This window comes from Psittacula echo (genome assembly GCF_963264785.1).
Source record: "Psittacula echo genome assembly, chromosome: 7".
Taxonomy (NCBI): domain Eukaryota; kingdom Metazoa; phylum Chordata; class Aves; order Psittaciformes; family Psittacidae; genus Psittacula; species Psittacula echo.
The window spans coordinates 59234716-59257184 of record NC_137740.1 but is presented as its reverse complement, the minus strand read 5'-3'; the positions used below and the strand labels follow the sequence as shown (position 1 = coordinate 59257184).

The following is a 22469-nucleotide window of genomic DNA, read 5'->3' as shown; positions in this document are numbered from 1 at the left end:
GGATGGTGGTAGTTAATTTGAATGCCTGAGTTTATAATGCTTTCACAAGTGTTCTTTCCAAAAAAAGACTATTTATTTTCAGATGTAAATCTGAAGTGTAGGAAGACTTCCTACACTAATGTCATGCTGCCTCTCTCAATATCATAAGGCAAGTCAGTGGTTGTATTTGGAGCTGCACCATATTGGAACCCTGGGGACAAGCTAGGCTAAATCTACTGTTTTTTCCAGGGTTTGGGTATGACAAATTTCAGACATGTTTCGGAGCCACACTGACGTATTGCTTAAAACCCAAACCAAACCCACCCCCCAAAAAACAGCCACCAGAAAAACATGAGGAAAGGTTTGGATTTCTAATGGGAGAAGCATCACACGGATCATAGTTGCAACCAGTTCTGTCATTAGGCTAGCAGGAAGGTTAGTTACCCAATATGGTTAAAGATCTTCAAAGATATGAACTCCAGCACTACTATTAATGAACATCCTTGAGGCATTTCATCAGATCTGATGTATTCTGTGTATTTTTGGAAAATAAGTACTAAATCAGGTGAGAGGCAAAGCCTTTAAATAACCCTACAAATGTGAATGGTCAGAGGCACTTTTAAAAACATCTTTGGGAAAAGAAATAACACCCTTTGAAGGGGAGGCAGGTTAGGGTTTTGGAATGAAGCAGCTTCACAGATTCAGACACCTGCTTAATTAGAGGATGAATACGAAATCCTTAAAGTTAAAAGGCTTTTATGAGGCAGCACTTCAGAGAACTAGCATTCCTCTAGCATCGGCAGAGAAGAGCTGTTGGCTATTATATCTTTGGAGCTGGGTCAAAAATGAATATATTAGCAAAAAGCACTCTCCATAAATGGAGAGTAGATTTATGTAATTCCCAGACCTCATATAGGAAGCATTTTGAAAGAACTAAAGAAAGCTGGAATTATGCATGCTTTAGGAGGCAACACTCAAATATCATGCAATCAGAAAACGAATATGAAAAACCTAGGTAGGTAGGTAGTAAATACACAATCTTTTAAACAATAAAAGAACATTCGGTTCACAATTCTATTGTGGTTCAGTGGTCTGTCCTACAGTTTTCATTCAACCCATTCAGGATTACTACATAAGGAGCTCCTAAATGCCTCCAAAACAGGAAATAAGAGATTAAACAGCTAACATGTGTCCCACCAGCTTCTAAGCAGGAAAAGAACCCCCCAAAACAGATGTGTTGATGGAGCAGTGAAAAGAAACTCATGAAAAGTAACTTTTAACAAATGCTCCTAAGAGCAAAAGGTCTCTACCATGTCACGTTAGGAAATAGTAGAAGCACAACCACAATAATCAGCATCTGACAGAAAAATAGCAGATTAGAGGTTTTTCCCTCAAAAGAAGAGAAACTGCAAAGTCCATAACTGACAAGTGATGAAAACACAAGGCTAACAGCAGAGAGTTTCCTTTTTCTAGTACGCTGGCCAACATGAAGACAGGGAAGTAATGCGATCCTAATCAAAACCAAGGGCAAGGCTCTAATATGGCACACAGTGATTGCAGGGCCTTGGTCAGTGGGGAACTCAGACCTGTTTGTTTATGCAGGAATGGAAGGCTGATGAAGAAGCCCTACCTGTTGTGAAGAGGTATGCTGGCATTTACCCAGGAGACTGCTGCGAGTACTGTGTCTCTTTAACAACGTAAGAGCTCCCAGGAGACCAGGTAGGCACCTTTACATCTCACTGTATTTAGTGCAAGAAAGAAAAAGAGCAAGTAACTAGTTACATGCTGAAGAAACAGACCAAAATACTGAGTTCCTCAGCAGTTCTCAAGGTCTGCAACCTTTATTCAAAGCATTTGTAACTTACAACAAAGATGATGAAAAATAGTCAGGGAAAAAATACAAAAATTCCAATAGACAACAGTTTCCTACTGTGGATTATTTATTTTTATTCCCATTCATAGTTCAGCGCCCTCTACAAAACACACTGTTCACCTGAAGTTTTCAAAGTAGCCTTGTTCTTTTAAGACATTGTTTTCAGGCTGCTTTTCAAAGTGCCTTTTATCGTACTGAACACTGAAAACAAACTGAAGAAAACTGACAAATTTATTCAATAAAAAGAAGCCGATATACTGCAAATAAAACACGTGCTTGAGAGATAGAAATAATTATTCAAGCTTGACTACAGCTTAGGGCAAAACCAGTCTATTTTGGAACTTCGAATACCCATGATGCAACTAATGTAAAATACAAATGTAAGTGGCCTATTAATTCCTGTAAAATAAAATTAACTAAAAAAAGACTAGGAGGCCATAAACTAATTATTGAAAAAGCTAAATGACAAAGCACATATTTTACTAGAATTTCTACCCCAGTGTACTGTAAACATTCATACTGTATTAGTTCTGATAGCAAAGTACAGTAACTGGTTGTATTATGCAAGGTTTAGTGTAGTGACGTCCATTTTTATGCTAATACTGCCCCATAGTATAAGTGGGATACAATAAACATATAGTATTGCTGCTACATTAGCCTGCTCCCATATGCAACTGCAGTGTTATGGGAGTAGGTTTGAACTCTGTTGTTCATCCCTAATGCAAAAGTTCAAATATGTCAGTTAAATTCATTTTCTCATTTCTTGATGAGACCACCACCAAATGTCTTCCTGCTTTCTTTACTGTTCTGAGGACTTGTCTACAACTTCTACCTATAAATAACTTGTCATCTTTGAGACATAAACTGTAGCTTTTCTCAAGCCCCAAAAAAGAGCCAAAGGGTGGACATCCTCTTTCATGACAAGCAGACAGACACCATTATCACTACATGCACCGAGAACAACCCCCCTTAGAAGAATCTCTCTCTTGGTGAGGCCAACATCCTGTTTTGATTCCCTTCCAAGCTGGATGTTTAGCATAATACAAAATAGAGTTTTCTTTATTTCTGCTTAGGAGGAAATTTCATTTCTTATCCATAGAACATCAGGCTACACTAACTCCCAAACTTAATCACAGAATCAGACTGGTTTGGGTTGGAAGGGACATTAAAGCTCATGCAGTTCCAACCCCTGCCACGAGCAGTGACCCCTTTCACTAGACCAGGTTGCTCCAAGCCCTGTCCAGCCTGGCCTTGAACACTGCCAGGGATGCGGCATCAAACTCATCACTGCTAATCTGGAATCTCAGAGGTAATTTTATATGTTACTGAATGCAAAGATACACAAGCTTCAGCTGGAGCAGAACATGGCTCCCTGTTTCTCTGCTGCTTAAGCTGCTTTGAAAACATCAAAGCCATGATCAGTGCTCTCCACTGAGTCTCAATTAGTTTCCGAGGCCAGTTTAAGTTCTGGATGTATGTTTTAACATGAAACAGAAAAATCAAACTTGATCTGCCTCAAGGCTTGATCTGTATCAGCAAACCTTCTCTGAGAAAGGTTTTCTACCCACTGTATGACTGTCTACTTGCTGCTCCTGGAAAAGGCCCCTGGAAAGGAAAAATCCCATCTGTAATAGGATTTCTTTTCAGGCATTAAGGCACTATCTGATCAGTATCACCAGCAGTGTAAAACTGCCATGCAAATTTTGTATTCACTGCAGCTACTCTTGATTTTCTGCACCTGCAAAAAGATGGGAAGGAATTCACATTCTTGGGCTAGATACTGTGCTGGGGTACATTTACATAGTTAAACTGAAATCAAAGGAGCTACACTGATTTATAGGAGCTGAGCGTCTGCTGCAACATTTCATACCCACAGAAAAGACTTGGGTCCTTTTTTGCTTTCCTAATTTTGCCTGTGTAGAGGTTGTAAATATTTGATATTGGCATTCTTGTTAGAAAGGGGTTTTCTTTCAGATCGCCTTTTTACAAAGATCAAATGATGTTCCTCAATATACTATGAATTTACATAGAAAACTGCTGTTTACCTAGAAGCTTACTTACGAGATTGAAGTAAACTGGTTTCATGTCCACAACTTTCACATAGTATCCTTTACACTCCAGCACAGCAATGCTTTTGATAGTCTCAGATATAAATGTGAAAGTTACACTTGGATCTATATTCTTGGTGCCTTACTGCTTTCCTTTTTCAATTCTGAATAAACCAGGCTACAAATCTGGGACACTGTACTTCATTACAGGGAAGAGGTATCTAACAATCTCATTTGAACTGCCTTAAAAATGTCAGCACCTACTCTAGGTGTAAGAGCCTAAATGCTTAGCTCATAAACCCAGAAGAAATACGAAAACATGTTTTCATGTTTCCCTGAAAAGCCATTTTTACAACTGTGTGATTGCAGGGAGCTCACAAAACCAGCAACACATTGATTTTTCAAATGAAATGTCCATAGCCTGTAGAATAATTTAAGCAGGTGCTAATGAGGTGTACAGAAAGGCCAGGGAGGCTAATTTATACATCCCCCTGCAACAAGAAAAAACCCTGAATAAATGTTAATTGCTGAGATTATGCAACCAGTGATTTTTTGCATGGCACTAAATTAGCTGCAAATATTATAATTACAAAGTACTGGGTAATTTAGGAAAGATTAATTGAAACGATTAAATGCAAACTGCATAACTTTGCAAGGTAGTATTAATACTTTCTGCACAGAAATGAAAAGAACTACAACCTCTATGGCTGTTACTGGTTATTTAATGAAGTACATTATACACCTCCTTAAAGCATCAGTGCCCTTCTCTCAAAAGGGAATAACATGATTTTCAGGGGGGAAAATCACTGTAGTGTTGATAATAACCAGAATCTATAAACCAGTCTATTTTAAGGGCTGAACTTGATCTCAGTGACATAGGAGCAACACAAAAATACTGCTTCATGATCTGTGTCCAGCAGCCTTTTCTGAAAGCTACAGCAACTGTGGCTGTTTACTGAATAAGAACGTAAGCAATTCTACATGCAGTTTAAATGCATTCATTGTAACCAGCAAAAGGAGGCCCACTTTAACCAGGACAGTAGGAAATATCACTACACAGCAACAGTTTTAATTCACGTTCCTGCCTGCAGCACACCAGCCTCCTGCATGCAGACTTCATAATTGTACTGTATGGAGGTGGAAGAGATGGTGATGAACCTGGAGAGGGAGTTGCAAAATTGCTCTGCTGCAGGAAGGATTTCTTACCTAGGAGTATTCTCTATTTTAAATGCAGGATACACTCCCAAGTGTTACCTATTTATTAAAATCTCTTGAGCAGTATTTATTTTTTGGTGGCTTAATATGTAATACAATTCAAATGTAGTTATTCAGAGTGACAGTGGACACCAGAAGAGAATTCGGTATTGGGAATAATTCTGGACTTCTGAGACAAAAGGAAGAAAACATCATGTTCTTTTTGACTAATGCATGTCACAGCTGTAAAGACTGTAAGATATTTCACTTTTCATTAACACACATGCCATATGTCATTATAAGAAGCACCGTTGAGTAGTGAAATACTATAATGAAAATAAGTACCTCATCCTTTTGGCTAGTTGTAACACTAAGCACTTGTGATGCTGTGATGCTCAATGTGCAGGATGCATGTTAGGAATGCCTCCTATTTCTACAGTCCTAAATTCACCCATATGCAGAGACATGAGGAAAGCATCAGTTAGTTCCCACTTAAAAAATGGGTAGACTCCTTATCAATTCTCAGTACAGGGTGAAATCCCCTTGACACCATGGTAGGTATGAAATTTTGACTCTCATTTCAGCTAAACCTTAAATTCTGCTTAATGTGAAGAGTACAGTTCAGGAACACAGGGGCTCTGGATTTTTGTCCTACTCAGTATCTCACCTTAATGTGTGTTTCAGCTCCTTTCACTCGAAGAGATCTTGCTTAAACCTAACCATATGCAATATTGAGTAAGAATGGCTCAGTAAATCTGGGCAAAAAGTCTCATCTAACATTAGAATGAAGTCTGTGCAGAAATCCATTAGGACGACATTGAGAAGACCCATGCAGGATTAGAGTCAAATTTAAAATTATGATGCACATTGCAGTCTTAGTAACAAAAAGAAATAGGGGTATATTAAATACAGATTTGATTTAAGAGATCAAAGAGATGTGAATCTCATAGCCAGATACCCATGCACAGAGCCTTTGAAGCCAGTGCAGCTGGACATAATTATTTGTGTTGCCCTTATCAAGCTCTGACAGATATTTGTACCTCAAAAGGTTCATTACTGACTGAGAGATCTGAATCATAATTCCTTATGCAAGACAAAGTACCTGGCACACTAGAAGCCAGGGCATAATACTGGCAATAGGCAAGCCAGAAAAAACATGCAAGGTTGCAAATGAGAGGCTGGGCTCTGTAGAGCCCCTAAACTGCAAACAAAAAAAGTGCAATTCATAGCAGGTGTCTGTGCAGCTGCCTGAAAATGCAGCCTCCAGATTCTGTGCTGCTCTTTGCCTGGCCAGCCTCCATGCACTGGTTTGGAGAGGTGTAAAAGCCACTTGCAAATTAGCTGAGAACACTCTCCTCAGAGCCTCAGAAGAGACAGCTGGAGGTTGCCAAGCACGGGCACACCGCAACCACACATGCATTTGTCCACCCATGTTCACTCTTCTTCCTGATAACCAGGAAGGAAAGTTACCAGGAAGGTAACTTTCTTTCATAACCAGGAAGGGGACTCGTGACACATGAACCTCTTGCATGAACCTTGTGTAAGATGGAGCCCAAATAGCAGTGAAACACTAAGAACTGACAGTAGGCCCCTGTCAATTTTGTCTTATTTGTAAGAAGCCTGAATCACTATCAAGAGAAAATGATAGACTGATTTTACTCACAAATGTATGACAGCAGTTACTTTCCAACGCTGGCATTCACAAATGCTGGCACAGCAAAATATTAGAAGAAAGTCATAGCAAAATAATAAACATTCAAAAAGCAACGGCTAAATACAATTCATAACTGTTAGGCAAAGCTACAGCAATGCTCTTAGACCAGTACCTTATTTTACACTGAGATTACATAGACAAGTTAAAAAGTATTTTGAATTTAGACTTTCATAATTACATCATAATTACAGTGTCCTGGATAACAAAATAAGAGTTTGTAAAATAAGTATCTTATTCATCTGAATAGAAATACTTCCTTTATCTGACACAGCCAGTTGGGTTTGCCTTGGAAGGTATAGATTCATTGTTTGATGGAAAACACTCTTTTTTTCAATGTATGTAAATGCAACTGATCCTAATGAAAAAAAATAAATCATAAACCATCAGTAAAAACATACTGCATTGCCCCTTAAAGCTGCACCATTTTCAATGCACATTACGAACATACTTCATGCTGGTTTGACCAGTACGCTTCCAACAGTGTAAAAGTATGTTAGTGTGAAATGTATTAACAGGTGTGGAGTCCTCTGAAGTCTCTTCTCTCCGTCTGGAACAAATTGTGTCCATTAAAATACTGGGGTTGAATCCCATGAAATGACTTGATTCTATTTCACCACAGTTTGAACTTGTTCTAGTTTTGTTACAGAAACTTTACAAGGTTGTCTTGTTTAGGTTGAGAGACGAGCGTTATGTTACACTAATATTTGCGGACCAAACCCCAAATTCAAAACTTGGCTTTTCAGAGGCTTTTGTTTAGCAAGATAATGACATTTAGCAACAACAGATAAGTCCCTCGCTGAGTTATTGTGTACCTGCCTATTGCAAGACTTCTGCAACTTCCTCTGCACCAACAGTGTACTAGGCTAGCCAATCACTGCTCTGAGCTAAAAGCACAAAACCTCTTACAGAAGAAACCTCAAGAAGGCATACAAGTCTGGGTATTCAAGTTCTCTTTCTGCAGGTGAGAAATGAAAAGTGCAAGCTGCACAGCTGAAGTCTGGTAGTGTCAGAGCCCAGCCCTGAATCTGTAGTTCTATCTCTAAGGAATGCTGATGGAAACTTGAGTGCAAATGTGGGTACATTTGCCTGAACAATGACTAAGCATGTTAAGTGTGAGAATACTAAATAAGGGGTCAGGTTCACAAGCAACAGATAGGAATTGCTTCAGTGAAGCCACAGTGATTGGTGTTACCTGAGGAGCTGGTGGCAAGTGTTCGCACATGATGCACATTTCTGTGCGTACACAGGGACCAACCTGTCTAACAGCAGCCATCACAACTGATCCTTTAAGACTACAAGGAATTACGGTGTCCTTTCACTGTACAAATGACATGACTTAAACACCTCCTCAGGTAAAAGTCCACTTTTCCAAAGGGCTCTGAAAATGAACAGAAGAAGTGGTATTTGTAATTATGGTTCAATAGGACTGGTGCAGCTCACAAACCCTGGGAAACACAGGACAGCTATTTTAGTGTTTTGGGGAAACCTGATTTTCACTGGTATGACTGGAAAGCACTACTTCGGGATATTAACAGCCTTACCATTTTGAAAAATCAGAATTCCAATATAAAATATTTCATGTTAGTATTTTTCCCACTTTATCTCATTTCAACATTAAAATGGAAGTATCTTTTAGAAAACCTACCTGCCACCACTTCAGAGAAACTGCTTGTGCAGCTTTATGTCTGTAAATACAATCTAAGAGCCTAAATTAAAAACAATACTCAAGCCCCACCTTTGCAAACGTAATTAAAACATAGGCATGTTCACTAATACTATCTGAAAACATGCAAGTGCCATGAATCTTTGCTCACTTACTGTATGCTTGTTCTGTGTTACTGCCACTTCCTATATAATGATGTCCAGTAGTAATACTGGCACATGGCACCTTCTTTGAGTCAGGCTTTTATAATCAAAGTTGCCAATGCCTGAAGTTGATTAGTAAGATACAGGGTTCCTCTTCTGAGTTATGTCAGTGGTTGTATAACTCTAAATATGAAAGAGATGTTTTACAAAAAATCAAAGGCAAGTGGTTTACATTAAATCTTATAAAACTGTACATAATAAAAGTCTACAACATGAAAACAGCCGTTAAACTGTTGTAATAGTTACAAAATGTAGTAAATAGAAAAATTCTAATGTTTCATGTATTTATCATTAATCACTGTATTCATACAGTGGTGTTTGTTGTATATATATATTCAATGGCACTGTAAACAGGTGCTGGAAAACACACATTTACTCTTAACCCATTAGAAGTTATTATAGTACTTTTTAATCCAAAAAGTCAAAATGCATTAATGCATCACTGATTTAAAAAAATAGCCTTGTAATATGATGCCCATTTTGACATTTTCTAGAGTAGCAATCAAGATGAAGCATAACAAAGAACGCCAGATTTCAGACTGGTTTACATTTACACCTACCATGGCACAATATTTTAAACATTAAATGTCATTAAATAATACACAGTTTATAAAACAGTTGATTTCAGAGATGCACATGCACAAAAATCTAGTTACTGTCTAATGGGAGTTCCCAATAATTTGTATCTCTGGGACCTCTATGAGAAATTTAAGTTGGTTTCTCTTTACCATCACATAGGCAAAGGGAGTTTGCACTGAATTCTCTCTTTCTCAATCTGTACAGAGCTGCATTCAGCTGGATAAAACATGGTTATTCACGTTTCCCATTGCTGCTGGACATTCATCCAATCAGCCTTGAGCATATGCTTAAGCATCTGATCAGGGCATTTTGTGAGGCTAGGAAATTCACTATCTGTATCCCTCAGTAAACAAAGTGGTTCGAATTTTTTCTATAGTTAAGGCCACTATACTGATATATTAGACACACCATATGCTCTTATGTTTCTGCCTACAATCTAAACTGTAAGAGTGAAAGGAAGTTTCAAACATGCTTTTTGATCTTCTTGACCACTCAGAAATTCATCAAGCTGGTGGAGAGCAAGTACGTTGCTTTAACATGGTAGACATAGCTTTTTTGCTGTTCAGTAGAAATATAATGTATTGGCTTGAATGTGAAGACTGACCATCCATATAATTTATCAGAAAAATAAAACAAACAAACCCAGCCAGTCAGATTCCAGCAAACAAAACTGAGAAAAACAGTAACACATGTACACAATTTCTGTGTTTTCAATTATTCCCTTGGTATTTCCATCACTGCCTCTGTATTGTGGTGGGCTTTGCCAAAGCCTATCTTCAGACATTGTAAGTCATGACACCTGGTATCTGCCAACTCCAACATATTGTTTAATATTTATTCTAACATATCACATAAACTAGAGAGCCATTTAAATTCCTTTTCTGTTGGGTAAGGCTGTAGGTATAAACGACCGTGAACAGAAAGGCTTGTGCAGTGGCTGCAAGGCAACGCAGCTACAGTGGATGATGCCACAGAACTGCTAGTGCTGTTAAAATAACAAGTGAGGAACTCAGGGCTGGATTGCTCCCATTTCCAGTTACACTGTGTTTAGAGGATGACTTGACAGTGCTTGTGGTAGTTGTGGTGTCAATCTTTTTCACAGTTGGTTTTGGTTCGTTTCTGTTTTCTGGATGCATTTTCTTGTCCTTGAGTATATCTGAAAACATGAAAGTAAATGCAAGATTAATCACACATCTTTTAAAGTTTTTAAGTGTAAGGCTTTAAGTTCTGTCTTTTGTGGGAACATGTTATACAGTAGCCTGCATAACTGAACTATGTATAGAGAGTGATGGGGCACTTGTATTAATGTTTTGCTTGGACCCAGTCTGTCCCCTCAGCACCCACTGTTCTGCTCAACAGTCTGACTGGCCTGCTCTACTTCTCTACGTCTAGATGCAGCCTGACCAGAATAACAGGTATTCTGCATTGCAGTGGCTGGTCTCTCACAAAAAGTACCTTCAGTTTCACCTGGGATGCGAACTAGCTCATGCTTTAAAACATGATGTTAGGATTGAGTGCTTCTGTAACGTGCCCCAGTGAAACACCCATCAAGTTGCTGAGTTGCTGCAGGAGACCGGAGAGCACATTGACTTAATGTAACAGTCTACTTCCCAGCTTCCTTCTGCTTTGCCCCTCCCCTTAACCTAACATTGACAAAAAAGTGGCTACAAAGGGAAAATGCTTTGGATTTTGTTTTGTTGTTTTTCATTTTCAAAGTATTTTATTTTTCAAAGTATTTTCAAAGTATGGAACAATATCACCGGGGCTTTTTTCTCCCTACAGATGCATTCTGGGGCAATACCGGGCATCTTTCACATAAAAGATGAAAGTAGTAGTAGTCCTTTATTGCAAAGCCATGGATTTTTTTAAAATGAGAAAATGACTGATAAAGGTCTCCGGTTATCTTGCTGTTCCCAAGCTATCTGCAAGTACTACCGAGGTCATATTGCCCTTGAACCCTCTCATTGGCATTGTCTGTGTATGTGAAATAAACCCACCATTTCATCTGATGATAACTTTACAGCCAGTCTGTAAAAGCATACCCAAATGCCAGGCAAAACCCCCAAATTCCTACCAAGAAGAATTTATAAGTTAACAATAATTGTTCAGGTCCAAGCTTAAAGGATGTGTGATACTATTGAATGCAGTGCACATACACCAGAAAGCAAAAGGCATGGATTTGTAATGCAGATTAAACAACGGTCCAATCTTAAAATAAAAACTCTGAATCACAGAAGCGAGTTCCTGGCAGAAACTGGAAAGATGAAAAGTATTCCAGAAATGTAAATGCAATCTGAGATCATTGTCTGCATGTCAGTAGCTCTGAACAACCATCAATAAACTCACTTGATAATAAAAATGAGCTACTGTATTGGGAAAGCACACATTGTTCTTCTGCCGGTGTAAGCTATAAAAGTAATACAACGAATTCTTCTATTTTATCACAATATCAACATTAATCCCAGAGGAACCTGGAATTCCTAGGCCTGACTCCAGGGTGACTGCAGAGAAGGGACAGGCAAGGTGATCAGTGGGACAGGGGTAGTCAGACACTGTGCTTGAAATTCACGATGGCAAACTGCGGACATAGCTCCTCTCCAACTTGCAATGGAGCTAACAGGAAGGAGGGGGAAAAAGCATACTCTAAATGTTTAGAAAATATCAGTATTCTGAGGACACTTAAAGAAAAATGGACAACCTTCAGACTGTCATTAAAGTAAATTAAGAATAAATCATGGAAATAGGTATGTTCTGACACTGCCGAGACTCCTTTCCATCACTGTCATTCTCCTTTCCCACTGCGGTAAAGGCACTATTTCTCTGCTGCCTCTTATATCATCCCAGCCTGCTGACTTCAGCTCTCTGGGGCCAGCTGATTAAATTAAGACCTCACTCAGGTAAATCTATTCCCCTCTTTCAGCTGGCCATGTCCAGCATTGTAACTTGATTGGCGTCTATAAATCGGGCAGGCTGAAATGTATTAATTCGTTTATTTTCTTAATATTGACTTAACCAAAAATCTAAGTTAAGAGATAATGCTATCAGAGAGGCTGCTGCTGGTTTTTGAAAGCTTTCCTCTCAGTGACTGCTTAATGCCCTACATAACAGGTGTTAAATAATACATTAGAAAACTCTGCCTTTATCCTTTCCACGGGAAGGACTACATTTGGAATCCTCTTTCTGCCTTCACAACACTATCTTCTGGTGCTATTCATGGCCAATTCTAATTTGGGATTTAATTGTGCAAAACTAGCATTTTATTTAAAATGGTCTGTTTTCTCTCTTCTTAAAAATAAATGAAAATACCCTCAGTCCTAATTCAGATCTTTTTCAATCCTATATTTAGTTTTTAAAGCACAAATTTCATCAGTGTAAAGATTTCAGTCTTCCTTACTCACTGGAGGGTTTTGCTTACTCACTCCAGGGTTTTGGCTGAGAGACTCCAAGTTAAATGAGTTTTTCCTCTTAAATCTTTTCCTCAGAGGTACCTATGTTCAGTCTACTACTGACATTCAAAAGGAAGAAAAACAGTGAGCATGCTGAAAGAAAAAGAAGTGTCAATGTGAAGACTAGCACTGAAAGGAAACTCCAGTCTCAACAAAGCAAACCACAGATGTTCAATACCCATGAATCCCCCCCAGTGTATGACTTCATAAAACCAAACAAACCAACCCCACAACTTTGGTTTGTTGTAGTATGTACCTTCTGCATTTTAAAGGCTTTATGGTTCCCAATTAAAAGCTTTTTCCATTGCTAGAAACTTTCTTCCCATCATCAGTCATTCTCTCCTTTCCAGAAATCACGGACTCACAGAATGGCTGGGGTTGGAAGGGACCTTAAAGCTCATCTAGCTCCAACACAGTAATGCATGTGCCGCTCAAACAACACTGAACTTCTCAAATACCTACATGGATCAATGCTATTCCTCAGAGAGACTAGCTTAGGATAAACAGGAGTGTCAAAACTGTCACTGTCATCTAATTTGGGAACAGGAAACCGTCAAGTGAGGGCTGAGCATATGCCTTTCAAACACATTTGGCAAGTGACACATGGAAGCACATCTCAATCTTAGCCAGGAATGATACAGGGGTAAAAAATGCCATTATTATTTTTCTAGTTTATGACCAGGTTATCTGACACAAGTTCAAGTCTTATTAGCACCCCAGCTGGTCGTGCCCCCTCCTTAGGCTAAATGACTTGCAGTTTTCTACTGACAGGGATTACCAAAGATGTAACTCTGGTGTACTCACATGCTATTGTTCTCTAATGAACAGTATCAGCAAGGTCTGCTTAAATGTCTGTTGAGGTTTCCTACTGTCCTGCCAAGGGATGAACAAGTTCATCTTACTTGACACAAACACCTTTCCATTTTGGTCCTTTTCTTGACCTTACTTGAGCTCAGTGAATGCAAATGATGAGGGTGATACTGAGTCTTTCCCTGCAGAGACTTGCCACTGAGCTCTCATCTCCTCACTGAATCAGGCTCAGCACTGTCTCCACTGAGCTGAAGGGTAAATGCAAGGACTCCCTAGACAGGCTGCTGCTGCTGCCAACAGGGGAAGAGAAAGTATTGCTGGAGCAAAGGAAAAAGCAGGAAGGGAAGGGTGGTTGAATGGGCTGATCTCCCACTGAGGGAAGCTGGATTAGTTTTGGGGAAGCCTGTGTTTGAGCTGGCCCAGTGCCTTCCAGAATAAGGGGAGATTGTTTATTTCTGCTTTCCCACATTAATTACATGAAGCTTGGGGGTTGGAACTAGATGATCTTTAAAGTCTGTTCCAACCTAAACCATTCCAGGATTCTATGAAGTCAGACCTGTTCATTTCTTCCTAGATGTTCATGCAAACACTGTGCTTTGAAAAGACGGAATGTCAGCATCTACTATACTATAGCAAATGAATGGCTCATCATGGTTGTCATGATCCTCACAACGGAGGTCTAAAGCAAACTGGTCAGTACCTGCATTTACTCTCCACACTGCATCTCAGTTGCTTGATAAATTTTGCTGTGATCACAGGCATGGTTTTAGCTGACAGCTTCATAAGAAAATTAAAACGAGGTGCAACTTGGTGGAACAGGCTCTTAAATTACAGTAGATGCTGCAGTGTTATTATTAGCTTTTTATCACCTCTGGTAGCAAAAGCTGAAATTACTTTTACATATCCAAAGGAAGGAGCTCTGAAATTGCAAAACAATGCTGTCACCATAAAATGTACCAACCATTTCCAAATAATCTATTATCCTGACATTAAAGCCAGCACTAATTATTTCCAGTTACAGCTGCAGCAGACAAATTGGAATGTGAGAACTCCCAAACTGTGGTAACCCGAGATGCAATTCTCCAAATTCTGGAGCCAGTTATTGTCCGTTACATAATACTAATCAGTAAAAGGCAGGTGTAATAAATCCCTTTTGGAGCCAGAAGAAGGGAGTAACTAACAGCTCTGCAGCCTCCCATGTATGTAGTATCCTACCCCTTTCTATTTCAGCCTGAGAATATGGTGTCCATCTAAGCCTTTTCCCCATGCACCTTCTTATGGGAACTTGGCCTTAGGGAGAAGAAATCTTTAACCAGAGAAAGGAAGGACTACAGAGTTAAGTCTGAGCTGAACAGGTCACTTAACTACTGAGCTGCATTAGAGGTTTAGGCCAGTCTCTCCACAGGTCTCACAGGACAAGATTATCAGGGTTAACTGTTGTGTTCCACCCTGGTTCTGCAGTCTTTCAATTTCTTTTCTTAAGGACTGTGTAACTGAAGTTGGCTTTGGGAGATACTCATAAATTGAGACTAGGATCATCTATGTCCAGTTTTTAATTCTGCATTAAACTCTGTGTAATCTTTGTCAGATCACTTCTCCCTGCAGGCCAGCAAGAGAACTACTCTATTTAGTGTGGGGTGTCCCTGCTCATGGCAGGGGGGTTGGAACTAGATGATCTCAAGGTCCTTTCCAACCCTAACTATTCTATGATTCTATGATTCTATTTCCCGCGTATTTTGCACATCCTGGGTGTAAATTCTTCAGGCTGAGAACCACCATATCCACTCTTCAAGAAATAACATTGGCTGGAGCTTCCAGGAACTACTGTTATTAAAAGAACAGTCAATGCAACAAAGAGAAAAATGCAATAAAGTCAGGAGCAACTGTGAGACAGTCTTGAGATAGATGTCGGGTGCCTGGAAGCCATGCTTTCATGAAATGGCAGCTCCTTTCCACATTCCCAAACAATCTTTCTGTCTATATACATTTGATTGCAAAATACACATATAGAGAATAGGGCATTATCCCTAAGGAAACCTGTCACTGTATTTGTTTGACTTCTGATACACAACTGCAATAGCAAACCCAGCATGAATTTCAGGAGCCACAATAAGACTGGATTAGATCTGAAGGTAAAAAAGTAAATCCACATATATAACTGCCTCAGCTCCTGCCATGGGAAATGTCAAGATAGCACAATCCGTCTTTTCCTTGGGAAGAAATAACCAAACCTACCCAGCTTTCTATGATTCAGCAGTAGTTCCATTAATTGGTCAGTCATTTGCAAGTAAAGGGTTTGTCATTTTGTTTATATTACTATGAGGCTTATTCAAATACAGACAAGCTGAAAGTATAAGCTTAAAACATGCCAAACATCTTTTACATTTCCTGGAAACATCTGTTTTCAGTCTAGTCCTAGGCACATGTTTGTGGTTGCATGTTTCAGCTTGTTAGTTTGCCAGATACCTCGTACATACTGCAGCACAGCTGACATGACATCCTGAAACACAGCATGGAAGTATCTGTAAAACATGATGCTCCCAGTAAATCTGTTGAACTTTCATTGGAACTTTCTTGTAATGAAAGAAATAACAAAAAAAGCTCTGTGACAGCCTTCTGCCATCGCTGCATGGTGCAGCTAATTAGTTAAGTTTAGAAATTCTCTACATGCCTCACTGGTGATATCCAGAAGACTGAGTGCGATCCTGATCCCGCGTGCCTCGCATGCTCTAAACTCCTATTAAACTTAATGGGAGTTTTGGGGGGATGCGAGGAATGCAGCATTGACCTTTATGGTTAAAGATGAATGTGTGCTCTAGACTTCAAAGATTAGGTGCCCCTGCCAGCCCGGAGTGTGCAAGTGATCAGCACGCCAAGTGCCGAAGGCATCTGCTAAATATCACGCCACAGCTCAACGCTGTAATTAAGAAAAATATAAACTGGCTCAAGGAAGAAAAATACAAGTAATAATTGAAAATGCTTTGGCTGTTGCTTTTGTCCTGATGATCTCATTAGTTTTGGTTACAGAAACAGTTCTCACATTGGCTGACGTGGGACATGCTTTGTTTGCGCTCTCTTTCTACCCACATCTTTGCCAGTTAACATTTATTGCTCAATACAAAGGTCAAATCGAAGGCTTAATTAAATTGTATATGGGGAAACTATAAACCTATTTTGGAAGGGAGTACAAAAACATGTAAAGCCATCCCAACTCCTCTCCCTCCCAGACACTCCTTAATTTCTCAAGCAGAAAAAGAGCATGTGTTGTTGGCACCTTTTGCCTTTAGGGGAAACTGCACCTTTTCTTGCTTGAAGATTTACTTGTTACAAATATTCATAAACTGCTAATTGTATTTGCAGTTGACATTTGTAACGAGGATTTTAATCTAGCTCTGCAGTTCCAAACAAACTCCATTCTGCATAAAGACTGGATACGATCTTATACTAGCAGCAATGTAAATTCATCTTACAGCAAGGATTTGAATTTCATCTGCTTAACTTTAAACAGAGATTGTACCACCCAAATAAATACTATTACTCAGCCAACATGCTTGAAGTTAGGCTTTCGTCTGTCAGCCCTGAAGCCTACAACTGAAAAGCAGCATCTCAGCTGAACAAACTCACAGGTCATGTATAAGCCCCATTAACAGTTTCTCCATGCCGTAAGATCACGTAGCTTGAGAGGAAGGTCAGGTTTGAGTATGCTACAACCTGTGCACTAGCAACCCCAATCCCAAGAAAGCTTAGGTTTCCACACGAGAAGTTAGCGGTTGGAGGGGGTATAACAATTCTCTAGGTTCTTCAGTTTCCACTTCCCAAAGCCCTGCACAGCTTTAATGTTTCTGCAGCTGACTGCACCCAGGGTGCTATGAGCTCCACAGCCCTTGAGGCACTGCGCTGGAGGTGGAGGATGACCTGCAGGTCTCCTCTCCTCTTCCAGGCTTGCAGGATCGTGCTAAATAGTAAGAGAACAGGTAGACCTCTGCCAACTAGTAGTAGTTAAAATGGGCACCAGTGATAGACGGTATCTAGGTTCAGATCCTTCCTGTGGTTCATTTAGAAGGGGTACTTCAATCCAGGTCCCTTGTGCACTATTCAGTCACAAAAACTATGCAGAGACAGTCCCTCTCAGCCTCTGCAACACTGCTACATGCTCTAACTACCTGGCTTTACCCTGAGAGCAAACCGGCCCAAAATACTGCAACTAACTACTTCAATTAATAGTAGGGTGTCAGCAAAAAGCAAAGAGATGACCAAAACTGCTCTGTGCCACTGAGCGAGGTCTCTTCTTGACTCCACAAGGAGGAGTCAGAAGATGAACTGCTACCTGCTTAGGAAGCCGTGCTCTCACATTTTAGCATAAGCAGGTGTCCTATCTGTAAGGAGTGGATAGGAGAAAGTAAACCACAGCAGGATTCCCCTCCCACCAAAGAGCTCTGTGACTCAGGACAGATCCCTGTTTTTCACAGCTGCCTCACACAGTGAGGCAGGATACACTCAACACACACACTTCAGGCAGCCCGACTAAATTCCCGACTCTAATAACCACAAACAAGACACAGAAAAACAATCCTAAACATCTCTAAAAGACATCTGAAAGGTTCTTTGTGTCCTGCAAACATGCTGCTCTAGTAATTCCTCAGGCTTTAAAAGCCAGTCACATTTTCCCCATTATTCCCACTGCTCCCTAAAAAAGCTGGGCACACTTGATTCCTACTGCAAAATTTTGAAGTCACTAAATCCCAGTGGCTGCAGTGAGGATTTAAAATGTTTCCTGTATTTCTGTCATTTGAGCACAGACAGAACCTTTAAATACAAATCTTTTAAAGAGGCTCTAACAAAATATAATAATAACTGATATTTAATTATAAAATAACTACTGAAATCACTTCAATGTACCTATCACCTGATTTCTTTTAATCTAGATGACAAAAGGATTAGCTGTAATGCCAAAGGATAGTTCTGGTCCTTAGATCAATCAGCAGAGAACATTTGCTTATTGAATCTGTCCAGTATTTAATTTCTGTCAAAACTGAAATCAAAAGAAAATGGCAAGATATTATCCTGGATTGATCATTTTTGACTTAGTATCACGAGCAGTAAAGGAAAACATTGCTGCATTTGGCTTGCTTCACCTCTGGTATGGGAAGCTTAAATTAGTCTTTTCTCCTGTTCGTTTGGCAACGACTCAGTGTGCATATCCTCTATTTCACATTGCTAGGTTTATCCGGCCAACCAGAACCCAGCTCTATCACTGCTGACAGTTATTGATGGAGGGGATGATTAGAGCCATCACTCTACTGAATATCTGTAGCAAGAAGAACATGTTTCATGTGAAAATACCAAATGGCTTAAAAGCATTATCTTACTGGTAGCATGCAGGGAAACTGATGAACTTTATCACATTCAGCAGGATGATGAATACCTAAATCAACACAAACAGAAAGGAGATACACAACCAGGGGTAAACCCCAAACTTTTCTAATGAGATGTCTTACAAAATGAAGCACCATCCATTACCTGATGCATAAGACTGTGCTCAGTCAGTGTTCAGGCTCTGGAGCAAGTTAAAGGAAGGAAATTCCTGTTTGAAGCTGGCAATGATCTCATTCCCCAATTGTGTTCTGGGAGGGTTTGAACTGCTCTTTCCAGTTTTTATGGGAGACATTTACACCAAAACCACCAGGCCTGAAAGTAGCTAGTCTGCTAACAATGTGGTACATAACAGACTGAGGGTTATATATCTTCCCCCTTTTTCAGGGTAACAACACTGCTGAACTTTACATTGGCCAGGGTTCTCCCACTTAGCCATGTGGAAAAAATATTTCTCCCCACAGCACACGCATCGGATAAAAACTCCTTGAGGTATTAACTCCATCACAAGAGTGATAAAACACCATTTTGAGAGGGATGAACACTGTACTGGAACTCAAAGTTCTGCAACTTTCAACTGGCTTCTCTCTACACTGATGTGCTCAAGCTTGACTGCCCAAGTGAGACAAGTGACTAAGCCCATGCAGTTCCCAAAGCTCTTCTCCAAAAGAACCTCTCCAATGGTTTGTGCTGAGGGGCTGAGGGCAGGGATGAGAAAGTGTATCAGTTTTTAAAGAGGAAGGGGTGGGAGAGCATGAGAGCAGTAAACTAGTGGAGAGCAATGGGAGACTCCGCATCAGGCAAATGAATGAACTCGAACACATAAAGGACCATCTCTACTTGTTTTTATGCACAGAATTGGCACAGACATAAGCAGAGCACTTCTTAGGTGCTCTTAGGAGCATGTGGCTTGATCTCTGTGTGTTTCTACCTAGCCAAAGAAGCTTTGACAGGCACTCAGTCTAGGCTTTGTGATTTATCAGTTATTGCCAATTTCTTTCTGTCATAAGTGCTCCAATAAAGGGAAAAACCTGCTGGAAGTTCATGAGAGCTGACACCATGTGCTGCGATGGATCTGTGGCACTGCTACGGTCTATTATGCAAATATACATCAGTGGACTTCGTAACACATAAATTATGTAAATGCCCATTTAGAAAGACTTCAAAATGCAGATAGCTTGTCTGATGTTTGAAGACAATTAACATCTCTGACATGAACCTGTACTCAGGGACTGCTGTGCTAACAGCCTGTGGATGTCTAGGCCTAGCAAACCTTATTTTGCATGCAGATTTAATCTTGGTATGATGGACTTCAGCTGTCCGTATCACTGACACCACAGATTTTATGACCCTCTTCAATTTACTATTGTAGCAGTGCTGCCGAAGATCTGATCAGGGATTTAGGTGTGCACTTGTTCATTTGGGATTATGAAGGTTTTTTCTTTATAATTAAGACTTTGGATTTTAATTGATACATGCCAAAGATCTACATGTCTGCATGAAGCAACATGGCTCATTCTCCTGCAAGGTAAGGGTTTGAGTCCTGGATCTTGATCATAGATTCATAGAATCCTAGAATGGTTTGGTTGGAAGAGACCTTAAAGCTCATCCAGTTCCAACACCTTCCACTAGAGCAGGTTGCTCCAAGCGCCATCCAACCTGACCTTGAAAATGCCAGGGATGGGGCAGCCGCAGCTTCTCTGGGCACCCTGTGCCAGCGCCTCAGCACCCTCATAGTAAAGAATTTTTTCCTAATGTCTAATCTCAGTCTCCCCTCTGTCAGGTTAAAGCCTGTCCCTACAGGTCCTTGTCTAAAGCCCTTCTCCAGGTTTTCGTAGCGACTTTAGTCACTGGGAGCTGCTCTAAGGTCTCCCCTTAAGGAGCCTCCTCTTCTCCAGGCTGAACCAGCCCAGCTCTCTCAGCCTGGCTCCAGAGCAGAGCTGCTCCAGCCCTTGCAGCATCTCCATGGCCTCCTCTGGACTCGGTCCAACAGCTCCACGTCCCTCTTGTGTTGGGGGCCCCAGAGCTGAACTTATTTTCCTTACTGCCAAAGTTTTCTACAATTCTAAAAAGTTTTGAAAATATTTTGTCTGAAGGTAAATGCTCACGTTTGCACTGAGGCCCCGGGTGAGACCTGAGTCAAAGCCAAAACGTAACCAGTGCAGACAAACAGGACTTCGGGCTTGATTACGAGCTCACGCTACAAGCGTGACTCAATAGGTACAGATGCATTCCTCAGAGTGCTTAGTACTCGTTAGGAAGCCTGGGCTCCCACTCAGAAATTAAATCAAGCAATTACACCTATTTTATTTAATTAATTCATCTATTTTTTTTTAGAGTCTACTAATAATCTTTGATTGTTTTCAGTAGGCTCATTCCTGGCACCTGAGACCTCACAAAAATCTATACTAAGTAATATATCCTTTGCTAAAAAAGAAAACATAGAGCACCTACTTGGGTAAAGAATTTGGAGAAACCAGGTTTTCAGCAGCGGTAATCTCAGCATCTCTTGGACTTCATTAAATTTAACTTCAGTTGAGATGGGTGAAATTAACCTTTATACCTCAACAGCACTCTTCCTGTTTGAAGCAATTGAATCAAAGTAGCTTACCAAGGGCATCTTTCTACTTTCTAACTTCAGAGAACATTTATTCAGAGATAGCATGTGAGGATCATATAATTGGAGCCAGCTGATGGAGAAAGGGCTGCAGACTGAGCTGGCTAGGGGGAAAAATACCTAATGTAAGGATAGTTTAGAGATCTGAAGCAAAGTTCATAAAGACTGGTGTGTTACAAAGCAGAGGTAATAGCTTCCCAGACTGGCCGAGACAATGCAAGGTGAATGGAAGAGTCTTTCTAATCACTGCTGGCTGAGAAGTATTCTCTGAGCTGTGAAGCTGTTCCTATAAAAACCACAGAGCTCAAAAGACTGTTCAGTTTTCAACTGTTCAGTTTTCTTTGTTAGCCTGTTTAGACTCCTTAGGACACAGACAGAAATTTGTGTAGATCTACCATAGCTAAGCATCATAGGGTCATGATCTTGACTGAGGCATTCACACACTACTATCAATAATGGGAAGACATACACCTTGACATACACCAACAGAACTGAAGAACAACAGTGGTCATTTCTGATGTAGTCAAACCCCAACATTTACTGGTACCCAGCACAGTTACCAGGTTACCAGGCATTTAGTTGGGTTGCAATCAAACCTTGAACTTGAAGCCACACAGATTTGAAGCCATCTTGTTGCGAATTTGGATTAAAAACATTTAAAATAATTACAAGAGATAGGACTAATCATTTCACTGAACTTTCTCCAAGTGATTTGTGTTGGGATATGCACTAAACAACATCCCTCTATTCCTGACTTGGTGAATCAAGCGATGCAGGCTAATGACATCTTCAAAGCTTACAGCAAGTCAACACAGGCTCTTGTGACAGGAAGCAGAGGTACTCCTGTGATATGTCACCAGACAGTAAGAACCCATAAGTTCTCACATGGCTATTCCATAAAGCAGAAGATATTGTGACATGAGACCTGGCAACACCCAGAGCATTTATTTCTAGCTATAGTGTGGGAGAA

General features: G+C 40.2%; 1 protein-coding gene across 1 annotated transcript in view; it reads right to left on the bottom strand.

Annotated features, from left to right (window-relative positions):
* Positions 1-10206: 10206 nt before the first annotated feature.
* LOC308223650 (glypican-5-like) overlaps positions 10207-22469 on the bottom strand; it is a gene marked incomplete at both ends in the record, with an annotated part of 348155 nt that continues 335892 nt past the window's right edge. The window contains one exon of the mRNA XM_080622975.1: positions 10207-10409. Coding sequence (XP_080479101.1) covers positions 10207-10409 — 203 coding nt within the window. The remainder of the gene's footprint in view (positions 10410-22469) is intronic.